General features: G+C 42.7%; 2 protein-coding genes across 17 annotated transcripts in view; one reads left to right on the top strand and one right to left on the bottom strand.

Annotated features, from left to right (window-relative positions):
* SRSF5 (serine and arginine rich splicing factor 5) overlaps positions 1-12625 on the bottom strand; it is a 58655-nt gene that overhangs the window by 12933 nt on the left and 33097 nt on the right. For 3 of the 16 annotated variants that reach the window (XR_008512989.2, XR_008512991.2, XR_010136864.1), the window contains exons 1-9: positions 5813-6021; positions 4786-4930; positions 4395-4465; positions 4173-4271; positions 3821-3890; positions 2527-2600; positions 1966-2076; positions 1528-1878; positions 606-704 (exon numbers count right to left, since the gene is read on the bottom strand). Coding sequence is in view for 7 of the 16 variants with exons in the window: in XM_054529863.2 (XP_054385838.1) it covers positions 1611-1878; positions 1966-2076; positions 2527-2600; positions 3821-3890; positions 4173-4271; positions 4395-4465; positions 4786-4911 (819 nt within the window). In the remaining 9 variants the exon portion in view is untranslated. 16 annotated transcript variants of the gene reach the window in all.
* Positions 4918-5955, top strand: LOC103892376 (uncharacterized). Its single transcript, XM_054530242.2, has one exon. It carries the CDS (start codon positions 5388-5390, stop codon positions 5754-5756), a length of 369 nt encoding a protein of 122 aa, XP_054386217.1. The 5' UTR covers positions 4918-5387; the 3' UTR covers positions 5757-5955.

Genomic DNA, 12625 nt, shown 5'->3' with positions numbered 1-12625 from the left:
TATGGGACCTTAGGCATTTTGCACTATTGTTTCCCTTAAACATGTATTATCCCATACATTATCTCAAGACAAATAATAGCATGTCAAAGCCCCTTAAGCATTCACGTTATCTGATCACCAAAACTGCATCACAACTGGATAAAGTGGTTCACACCTATAATCCCAGCACTTTGGGAGGCCAAGTTAGGAGAATCACTTGAGTCCAGTTCAAGACCAGTATGGGCAACATAGCAAGACCCTGTCTCTAGAAAAATAAAAAATTAGCCACACACAGTGGTGCACACCTGCAGTCCTAACTACTCAGGAGGCAGAAGCGGGACAATTGTCTAAGCCCAGGAGGTTAATTAAGGCTGCAGTGCACAGTGATCACACACCACTACATTCCAGCCTAGACAACAGAACAAGATCCTGCCTCAAAAAAAAAAAAAAAACAAGGCCGGGCCTAGTGGGTCACGCGCCTGTAATCCCAGCACTTTGGGAGGCCAGGCAGATGGATCACCTGAGGTTAGGAGTTCAAAACCAGCCTGGCCAACATGGTGAAACCCATCTCTACTAAAAATAAAAATCAGCTGGGCGTGGTGGCACATGCCTGTAATCTCTGCTACCTGGGAGGCCGAGGCAGGAGAATCGCTTGAGGCAGAGGTTGCAGTGAGCCAAGATCGCGCCATTGCACTCCAGCCTGGGCAAGAAGAGCAAGACTCCATCTCAAAAACAAAACAAAAAAACCTGTCATAATCTTTTAAGGTAGGCAAGAAACACTGCTTCCCACCCTATCCTCCTCTTGGCTCTGGAAGCTTAAGTAACCTGATGCCAATAAAATCAGGAGATAAAGGAAAAACTTGGGGGGATAGGGGGGCCACGGACACAAAGAAAACTCAACAATTGTGATTTTAGCATTCACTTATTTCTGTATCTTTTGACTAGCCTGGAGACGTCAAAAATATTATTTTTAAAAAGAGACCGTAACCAACTCCAGGATTCTGGATGTGTTCTGTGTTTTAAATCTACTGTATAACGATGAGAAGTAATCAGCATAGGACTTCTTTAGACAAACAGACAAAAAGTAGTTTTATAGTATTTTATTATCAATAACAAACAGCTGCTTTAATGTGCCTGTCCTGCAGCTGTTAAAGAGTGGAGGACACCCTTGACCCTAACAAGGAAAACAAATTAAGCCTTTATGTACAAGCAAATTTAGAGCTCTTTTAAGTGTCCAAAGCTATTAATTAGTTTAACTGAGGCATTAAACTAATTCTAAATTAACATATTTTTATAACCAGGAACTAAAATGTTCAAATTTTTTTCTAGTACAAAAAAATTAAATTTGCTTTAGTTATAAAAGAGCTCTGTCAATATACACAAACTATATACTTCAGACATTCACAAAAATGTGAGCAGAAGGCTTATCAAAAGACATTTAATACAATTAGTTTTCAACAACCCCTTGGTGGTCCACATCTACAAAGATATCCAGCCCAACCCAACCCCCCTTCCAAATCCCACCCCCACAGAAAAGCACATACTTACCAGAATTTTTAGCAAGTATGGTTTGGGAATTTTTGTGGTTTTTGTTTTTTAAAAAAAGGCCCCCAGGGCAAGTTATTTACAGTTTAATTGCCACTGTCAACTGATCTGGACCTTGATCGGGACCGGGACCTCTGGCGATCCACAGATGCTGGAGACTTAGATCTACTTGAAGAACCACGTTTCTGGCTCTTCTCAGGCACGGGAGACCTACTAACAGAACGGGACTTGCTCCGGCTCCGGCTCCTGCTCCTGCTTCTTGACCGGCTGTAAGATTTGCGACTACGGGAACGGGATCGGCTACGAGACCTAGAAGAACTTCTGGTCCGGGATCGAGACCTGCTTCTTGACCTACTATGAAAAATGAAAAGAAATCAGCCTAGATAGACTCTACAACAAACCCATTAAATACAACTTTTGACTTTAAAAAATTAGAAATACCTGTGCCTTTTGCTGCCTTCAATTAATTTTATTTTTCTCCCATTTATTTCCTTTCCAGAAAGTTTTTCAATAGCATTCTTTAAGTCACCATAAGAGGCAAACTCAACCACCCTAAAATGGAAAAAAGCCACTTTTAAAGTATATACATCCTGTAGTCTCACACATTGCACACAGCAGTCTAGGTAAGTCATTTCTATGTTCACTTCTGCTATTGCTACTATTCAGTCTTATTTCTGGATAACACAGCATTAAAAGAGCAAGGTTTTGGCACTGTTATACTTTGAGCCAATTCATTGTTGAGGCCCTATGCACCGTGGGATGCTTAGCAGGAGATGCCTAGCCCCTACTGACTACATGCCAACAGCATCCTCTCTCAACCAGTTGTGACAACCAAACTTGTCTCCAGACACTGCCAAAGGTGTGGGGGGAGGCGGGAAGCAGCAAAATTGTCCCTGGAGAATCTCTGCATTCTAACATATTCAAATTTTAAGTCCTCAAAACTAAGTTCACAGTAAAATTTTCAGGATATTTTTAAAGACTTTCACAGTTTCCAGTACATACCCTTCATTTAATTTAGGTCGGTGTGCATCCGCAAACGTTACTTCCCCAGCTTGTCTCATGAAATCTTTGAGATCCTTAACACAAGATAATTGTGTTAAGCAAAGAAGAGGAAAGGAGACACACAAACAATCACATGATATAAAAAAAACAAGACTACTGAAAGAGAAGATGTTAGATAAAGTACAAACATGGCATTTACCACACTTGTATTCTATCAGAATTCAAAAATTATCTATGTCAGGGCACGGAATAAGCAAATAGCATATTGCTTTTAAGCAAAATGCTAAAAGAAATTCAGATTTTAACATTAAGGTAGTATTAGTCTATGCTGAGCTCAGTACAAAAGAAAAAAAAACAAACAAAAAAACAACAAAAAAGAAACAGTACATATTTTTAAAGTAAAGACTAAAGTAGAGAAGTTTTATTAAAAAAAAACAGAACATTTACAAGACACCAGTTATTTTGTGCCCCATATGTCATTAAAAAAGTTTACTTTACCTTTATTATTATTTCCCTAGGCTAGTCAAGCAGCAAACCATTAATCGGTCGGAGAAACCTTCATGACATATGCCCGACTGGCTCTTCGCCACCCACTTGAAGGACACTACCCAATCGATGGAAGCCTTTAATCGCACAGCCCTCCCTATTAGCAGACTATTGGCGGATGCAGACATGTTCTACTCGAGCAGTTACCAAGGACCACTTTACTGCGATCAGGATTCCAACGACCACCTAATTTCGTATCTTTCAACTCTTTTCGACCGGACCTCTTATTCGGAAGCGTTACAGGAAGACAGGTCTCAACTTAGGGATCAGATCACGTTATCAACGCTCTGGGATCGCTGCAACCTGGCACTTCAAGGAAGTGCACCGATAACGTCTAGACCGGCAAACACAGATCTAGAGGTGGCCAACTGATCACTGTAGGAGCTGACTGGCAAAGTCAACCAGGCCCAACCAAGAGTGACCAAGACAACGATTAGGATAACCCACAGGCACTCCTCGTCATAAGGCCAACGACACAGACAGGCTGGCAAATAAAGGGTTTAATATTTGGTTAAAAATTGATTTTAAAAAACAAGAAAAATATCCTCAAAACATTTACATTTGATCACTAATATTAAAGTTCAAAATATCCCCCAAATTACATTTAATTAAATGTTTAAAATTACAATTCCATTAAATCCATTAATTTAAGATAAAACTACTTTTAATAAAACAATAAAACATTAGCTACCCATTAACTTTTTTAAAAAGCCACATCAAAATAACTCAAAACTGTATTTCAACAAACCTGCCAGCTGACTCTTGAGGATAAATTCTCAACTATAAGACGATTTTCTGTTCTTACAGGTGGAGCATTTCTGAGGAAGAAAATTCGTATTCACAATGGAAGAAATGCAATGACAGCACTTGTGTTCAACTGTGGGCAAGTTCAAGCCATCAGATATGACAAGCCATTCTAATGACTTCCGTCAATAGATTTGTGTTCTGTGACTCATATAGATTCATCAAGAACAATGGGCTAACGTGGGAATAGAACAGATTATACGGCAGGACCCGGAATCATCACTGCTAATGACTCCTGAACCTTAACTGCTACCCCTACAATAATTGTTCAATGCAGCCATCCACCCTTCACATACCGTCTATCATTTCGAGGTCTGCGACTACTAAAACGGTCAGAGTATCGTCCTCTACCTCTTCCACCTCGTGACCGAGCCCTAGCATGTTCAATAGTAACCCTACAAAAAGGAAAGAAAAATCTCCGTTACACACTTAAGCTACATAAATCTACTTAGAAAAATATTCCAGCAGACCCGGTCTGCTCCATGTCCCAGGGTTATCTAGTTACACAGGAGTCTCACCTTTCACTACAGAGTTCTTTTCCATCAAGCTCATACACAGCATCATCTGCATCCCTCGGATCCTCAAATTCCTAAAATGTAAGCATAAGACTCTTAACACTGGCTTTAGAAGAGTATTCTACAACACATTAAGAGCACTGAAATCAGGAGACAGAACGGGAAGAGTATCTTAACGACACTGCCATACAGTCAAACCTAATCAAGGAGCCACTGGGAGTGGGTTCCAGTGAGCCGGCAAGTTAAAGTTGTTTTCAGCCTCAATAAAATTCAGACATAAGGCTGAGTAACATTTTCTGAAGGCAAATATTCTACCCGGACTCAAGATCGAAAACAACTGCTTATCAAAACCCTACCTACTTAGCAGATAATTCACCCAGTTCTAAATACTTACCACAAAACCAAAGCCTCTTTTCAGATCAATATCTCTTATCCGTCCATATCCCTTGAAGAATCTTTCCACGTCCTTCTCCCTGGCCGCTGGATTTAGTCTCCCGATGAATACTCGACAGCCACTCATGATGTCCGGCTAGTACTTCCTATTAGAAAGTAATTCAATCGAGATAATAGCAATGACTGCCACGGAGAAACGCCTGATTAAAGAATCAAAAACATCAACGGCATAAAATGTTTACCCAGTGATGTTATGAACGAGATTGTCAAGAGTGCCTCTAATGAGGCCAGGTTACTTGCAGACAAAATTAAAACCCAGCTCCCTCCCAACACGGTCCGCTACTGGGCCCAGACCGCAGCAACCGCAACGCCCACTGCCACCTCTCCAACTGCGCAGCCGCACACTCTCCGGGCTCTCCGGCCCCCTCCCATCTGCCGCAGTTAGGAAAGGCCGAGAAGTGCGGGCGGAGCCGCCCTCGCCCTCCGCAAAGCCAGCCCAATGGCGGCCTCGCGGGCGCGTCACAGCGGGTGGAAGCCGGAATCTCGCGACGCCTCGACCGCGCCTGCGCCAACAGCAGCGGGCGGGCGCTCTGCGGCCACAAAATGGCGGCGGTGGAATCAGCGGCAGCAGAGCTGCGCGTGCCAAATTCCCTTTTCCCTCCTCCTCCCAGCAACACCGTTCTGGCGGGTCACTGCGGCAGCCCTACAAAAGGCCCAGCCGCATCGCCAGGAAAATCAGGGAGATCCCAGCCCACTACTCTACGTGTCCAGGAGATGAAGACATTAAGACTGGCAGGAAGGGGCGCACAACCGCTGTGTAAAAACGACCCTAACAGTGACCGCCCTTCCACCTCAGTACCCCTCAAACAGTATGCCAAAAGGGAGACGTGCCCCAGCGCCCACCTCGAATCAACTGCGCTCATTAGACGCCATCCTCCGCAAAGAGAGCAGCCCCGGCCGCTCACGATCTGAGCGGCCATGAAGAAGCCTCGATCCGAGAAGGCTTGCCCTCAAAGTGAGCCACTCACCTACCGGACGGGGTCTTTGGCGGCTGAGACCCAGACAGGTCCGTAGTCTGCGACGGAGTCGTCGACCTCCACGCAGACCAGGACTTAACTCGTCTACGCCTCTCCACAACTGACGCACTTAGCAGCTCTGGCGCTCCACAAAATGGAGGGCGCGTCCTGCGTCACTTCCGGGGACGCCCCTGGGCCTTGGGTCCACCCCGTTGGACCTAGGGAAGACGGAAGTTTTGGGAGGGCCGGAAATTTAGGAGGACGTGGGCCTCTTTGACACTGCGAGTGACCGACCCCTGCGCCCGCGGTGGGTGGGGTCGGGGGTGGGAACTCGCTTGGGCGCGGCCGGCTAGTGTCGGAGTTTGGAGGGACATCTGTTGACGTCGTTCGCCCCTGCTAAGTCCTTGGCGTGCGGTTCATCATCTCTCCCAGAAGAGTCTCCTGAGAAAAGTGTCAACCCTTCTTGTATCTAAAGTTTTTCTTAGACACCCAGATTACTAATTAGGAGAAACTTAGCTTCGAGAAATACCTGGCCTTTCCTTATCTCTTGCTGCTTGCGATTTAAATTTGCCCACAAAGCAGGGAGCTCCTAGATGTTCGAGTTCTTTTTTCAACCATGCGACAGCTGTGTGGTTTTGTTGTAGTGAGAAGACTAAGGCACTGAAGTATTTTTTAAATGAAAGGATTTTGACTGATGAAATGTTGAAAATGGGACTGCAGCTAGAAGGCTGTCTTGAATTGAGGCTGGAATACAGATTTCTGCATGTCCATCACTCTGGGAGAGTGGCTGGAAAAGGTTTCAAGCTGCTTTTTTTTTTTTTTTTTTTTTTTTTTGGAGACAGAGTCTTGCTCTGTCGCCTAGGCTGGAGTGCAGTGGCGCGATCTGGGCTCCGCCTCCCGGGTTCACGCCATTTTCCTGCCTCAGCCTCCCGAGTAGCTGGGACTACAGGCGCCCGCCACCACGGCGGCTAATTTTTTTGTATTTTTAGTAGAGATGGGGTTTCACCGTGTTAACCGGGATAGTCTCTATCTCCTGACCTCGTGATCCGCCCGTCTCGGCCTCCCAAAGTGCTGGGATTACAGGCATGAGCCACTGCGCCCGGCCTCAAGCTGCTTTTAAGTCCAAATGGTATTTGGTTAATCCTCTCCGTTCAGATTTCTGTAATGTAACACATGAAAGTTTACAATTCTTTAGAAACAGAGAATGCCGTGCTTTCAAAGTGGGTGTGAAACACAGCCCTCCATATTAACTCCCGCGTTGTCCCGATAAGGTTGGTAGACCTAGAAACTTAGGCATAAAGAGATTGGTTAACTTTGCTTTAATGCTTTTATGTAGAACCCACTGCACCCCATTTTTGAGAAGTGCCTGGAATGTGGAGTTGCATGCTTGCAGCTAGAGTTAAACAGAGATAAAGTAGTTCGGCAGAAGGAGAGCAACTGACCTCAGGGGCCTTTAGGCACTCAGAACTGAAACTTGGATAGTTTGTAAGGGATAAGCTTGTCAATTCATAGTTATATGTACAAATAAAAAGAGCCTCAGTGAAGTTAGTTACCTATGATGTGGGAGTTAAGGATGGGTTTATAACACAATATCTATTTAATGTATTTGTTCAATGAAAAGAAAAAAATGTTACCTAGTTGTTGGCCTGATGAACATTGGCATTTTATAATGCACAAATTGCCCCAAACCAGTTTGTATTTAATTACATTTGTTTGGTTTCTGCATAATAAACAAGTCTTCCGATTACTTTCTACATTTTATGTTTACTGTGAAAGCAACTCTTTTTATTTCACTCACTACCACTTTGTTTTGTTTTTAAGGCTAGTAAAGTGAAGCAGTGCGACTGGAGAAGGAACAAACAACTACACTTTATTTTGGCTGCAATAAGAAAAAGTAATCTGGAAAAGATTTTCTGGGGGTGAAAAGTAAAAAAGATGGTGCTGACCGGGCGTGGTGGCTCACGTCTATTGTAATCCCAGCACTTTGGGAGGCCGAGGCGGGCAGATCACGTGAGGTCAGGAGTTCGAGACTAGCCTGACCAACATAGAGAAAGTCCGTCTCTACTAAAAATACAAAATTAGCCGGGCATGGTGGCGCATGCAAAATTAGCCGGGCATGCTACTCGGGAGGCTGAGGCAGGAGAATCACTTGAACCTGGGAGGCGGAGGTTGCGGTGAGCTGAGATCACACCATTGCACTCCAGCCTGGGCTCGAAACTGCATCTCAAAAAAAAAAAAAAAAAAAAAAAAAGATGGTGCTGTACACCATGGAAACAGTTGCTACCTTCAGCTCATGGTGTTGATTTTCTTCAGGACCAATTTTTTAATGAACCCTTTTCTCTGATTTATTTATTATTTAAAATTTTATGAGTTCCACAAAAGTAATTTTTCCTTAGTAGTGCCTAGAGACAATATTTTAAAACACTTTTCTTCTGCAATGTTGCCTTTTGCCATGACAGCCATCTAATCTCAAGTCTCCCTATTTGTATTAGTCCGTTCCCACACTACTATAAAAAAACTATCTGAAACTGGGTAATGTATGAAGAAAGGAGGTTTAATTGACTCACAGTTCCATAGGCTGTACAGGAAGCATCACTGGGAGGCCTGAGGAAACTTACAATCGTGGCAGAAGGCAAATGGGAAGCAAGCACTCTCTTCACGTGATGGCAGGAGAGAGAGAGAAAGCAAGGGGTGGAGTGCCTCACACTTTTAAAACCCATCAGATCTCGTGAGAACTCACTATCACAAGAACAGAATGGGGGAAATCCGCCCCATGAGCCAATCACCTACCACCAGGTTCCTCCCCGAACACTGGGTATTACAACTGAACATGAGATTTGGGTGAGGACACAGAGCCAAACCATATCACTATTGGACTGTTTCTTACCAATTCCTCTAATAAATACAAAGTCATCTTCCATGATCAGAATTACTCTTCCTCCTATGTGATCCTACAATATTCTGTTTATACCTCTGTTATACAGTCATCACTGATTCATGTATGTTATTCATGTTTTCCAGAAATGCACAGCACCAAAAAGACTCAATATTTATAGACCTGGATTTGCATGAGCATTTTTTTCAGGTCGTCCTATTCCTATATTAATGTTTCAACAAAATGGCTTGGCATCTTTTTCCTAAGACATCCAAATTAGAAGCAAATCTTTTTTTTTTTTTTTTTTTTGGAGACGGAGTCTCTCTCTGTCACCCAGGCTGGAGTGCAGTGGTGTGATCTCAGCTCACTGCACCCTCCGCCTCCCGGGTTCAAGCAATTCTCCCGCCTCAGCCTCCCGAGTAGCTGGGACTACAGGCACACGCCACCATGCCTGGCTAATTTTTTGTATTTTAGTGGAGAGGTTGTGGGGCAACAAAAGAAGAAGAATATCTGATAGCACATGAAAATTATATGAAATATAAAGGTCAGTATCCATAAATAAATAAATTTTTGGAACACAGCCACTCCTGTTCATTTACTTATTGCCTATATCTGTTGTGCTACAAAGGCAGGGCTGAGTAGCTACGGTAGAGGCCATATGGCGTGAAAGCCTAAAATATTTACTGTCTGGTCCTTTACAGAAAACATTTGCTGATGGGGTGAGGGAGATAAGAGAGATTGATTAGTAAGTACAAACACACAGTTAGATAGAAGGAATAAGAGCTAATGTTCAATCGCAGAGTAGGGGACTATATAAACAACAATGTATTTTATATTTTAGAACAGCTAGAAGAGAGGACTTAAAATGTTCCCAACACATAGAAGTGATAAACCCACAAAGTAATGAATATCCTAAATACTCTGACTTGATCATTACACATCCTATGCATGTAATAAAATATTTCATATGCCCCCAAGTATGTATAAATAATATGTATCGATAGAAAAATTTTAAATTATTTTTAAAAATCATTTTCTGACCCTTGAAGTGATTCCTAGATTTTCAACTGCTCTATGAATGCTCCACCCAACCCCCTTTGTCAGATAATAAAACTGTAAACAAAGAAAAACTGAAAACAAAGAAACGAGATTTGATCTTTATTTTTAAAACAAAGTTTGATTCCTGTTATAAAAAGAAGTATATATGCTTATTATAGGAAAAATGTTCAACAGGAAAATATTGAAAGAGGAAAACACAATCCTGTCTCACCAACTCAACCTCTGATTGTAGTTTGTTGTATTTCCTTCTTGTGGGGTTTTTTTTTCTGTTTAATGTTTTTCAGTACAAAAGTAGTACCTCATCTTTTTTTTTTTTTTCAGATGTATTCTCGCTCTGTCGCCCCGCTGGAATGTAGTGGCGCGATCTCGGCTTACTGCAACCTCCGCCTGCAAGGTTCAAGCGATTCTCCTGCGTCAGCCTCCCCAGTAGCTGGGACCACAGGCGCATGCCACCACGCCCAGCTAATTTTTTTATTTTTTAGTAGAGACAGGGTTTCACCATATTGGCCAAGTTGGTCTCAAACTCCTGAACTCGTGATCCGCCCACCTCGGCCTCCCAAAGGGCTGGGATTATAGGCGTCAGCCACTGTGCCCGGTCAAAAATATTGAAAGAATAAAACACAACCCTGTCTCAGCAACTCAACCTCTGATTGTAGTTTCTGTATTTCCTTTTTGTGGGTTTGTTTTTTCTGTTTAATGTTTTTTCAATAAAAAAGTAGTACCTCATTGTTTTTTAAAACATAGATATGAGATTTTTAAAAGTCATCCCTATTCCCAGCCCCTAAGGGAAAACTGCTTAGCATTATTGTACTTTCCCTTTCGTGTTTTTCTATAAGAACAATTGTGTTTTCAAAATATGAATCATCGTCATATATATACTTGGTTTTATGAGGGCTTCTTAATTCCTAAAACTTAACCATGTGCATCTGCCGTGTTTCTTAGTGTTAATATTTTATGATCATGCTATATATTCAAATTTTTATTGTTATTTTCACTTAACATTATACAACTACATGCTTGGGGAAAATATTCATTCTGACCAACTTTTCTGTTTTTCTGAAAATGTCCTAAATATCACCAGATGCTTAAAAATTGCTATCCAAAAAAATCCCAACACGAAGAAAAGGTGTTACTTCCTTGCCTCCACCTTATAATTCTAAAGATTTTTCAAAAGAATAACTATATTTAAGTAATTTCTCTTAGAAATATATGGGGTTTGTTGATGTCCAGTTTTTTACTCAGGTTCACCTTTATATACCTATCTGACTTCCTTAGATTGTTACATTCTGATTTTTGTTGTTGTTGTTTAACTTAGTGTATAATATTTAAAATACCTATGAACTTACTAATTTGAGCGCCTAGATCAGAAAGCATCCCATAGCAAGGAGTGTGTAAGACACAGAGCAGGAGAGGGCTGAACTCACTTTCTTTTTTTTTTTGAGATGGAGTCTCGCTCTGTTGCCCAGACTGGAGTGCAGTGACGCGATCTCAGCTCACTGCAAGCTCCGCCTCCCAGGTTCACACCATTCTCCTGCCTCAGCCTCCCGAGTAGCTGGGACTACAGGCGCCCGCCACCATGCCCGGCTAATTTTTTTGGGTTTTTTTGGTGGAGACGGGGTTTCACCATGTTAGCCAGGATGGTCTCAGTCTCCTGACCTCATGATCCACCTGCCTCGGCCTCCCAGAATGCTGAGATTACAGGCGTGAGCCACCGCGCCCGGCCTAAACTCACTTTCATGAGAAACCCACTCTCTCAATAACAAACCCACTCCCATTATAACGGCTATAATCCATTCATGAGGGCAGAGCCTTCATGACCTAATCACCTCTTAAAGGTCCTACCTCTCAACACTGTTACATTGGGGATTAAGTTTCCAATACACAAAGTTTAGGGAACACATTCAAACCATAGCAGCACGCAAGGATTTATGAAAAAGGGAAGTAACTGGACAAGGGCCACATCTACCCAAGAACCACCCCCTAATGCCTACCCTCTAAACCTCCTCCACCCCCACAAGCTATCAGGAACTGGAAACTGACTAATTACTGGGCTATTTCCTTTTTTGATATCAAGAGGGAAGCCTCAAAAGCATGAACTCCCTAAAGCAATTCGTAACAGTGCCATTGTAGAGACCCTGCCAAATCAGCCCCAATCCTGGAAATTATTCCTTCCCTGATATAATTATTAGGGGCAAGGTACACAGAATTAATCCAGTGAAGAACATTTGATACCTTATCTGTTCTATAAATCAGACCACCCACAAGTGGGCCATGTTTAGTCCAGAAAAAAGTGGCTTACTCTTGCATAAAAAGTATGGAAGGGAATGGGAAGCTCTGCCATATTTTTCTTCCTGGCTACTGTACCTAAAACAAAGTGTCCTCTTTTAAGAGCTTGGATATTGAGTACTCATCCAAATGGGCCATGGCTTGGGTTAAGGAGATTTGAACTAAGATATCCCACTGCTGAAGCAATTAGACCATCCTGTTGAGCTCCGTAGAGAATTGGTTGAATTCACAGCGAAATACCTTTAGGAATACAGGGCTACAGAAACTGGGAGCCTGACTAAAAGCCAGTATCTTAGTCTGTTTGTCCTCCTATAACAGAATACCACAGACTGAGTAATTTATAAAGAACAGAAATGTATTTCTCACAGTTCTGGAGGCTGGGAGTCCAAAACCAAGGTGCCAGCATCTGATGAGAGCTACTCTCTGTTTCCAAGATGGCACCTTCAATGCTGCACCTTCTAGAGGAGAGGAAAGTTGTGTCCCCACATGGCAGAAGACAAAAAGGCAAGAGGAGTAAGTTACCTCCAACAACCTCCTTTATAACATCATTAATTCATTCATGAGGGTGGAGCTCTCATGACCTAAACCCTCCCCAAAGGCCCCAT

Source organism: Pongo abelii, chromosome 15 (assembly GCF_028885655.2).
Source record: "Pongo abelii isolate AG06213 chromosome 15, NHGRI_mPonAbe1-v2.0_pri, whole genome shotgun sequence".
Lineage (NCBI taxonomy): Eukaryota > Metazoa > Chordata > Mammalia > Primates > Hominidae > Pongo > Pongo abelii.
The sequence above is the reverse complement of the archived record's forward strand: the minus strand, read 5'-3'. Positions and strand labels throughout refer to the sequence as shown.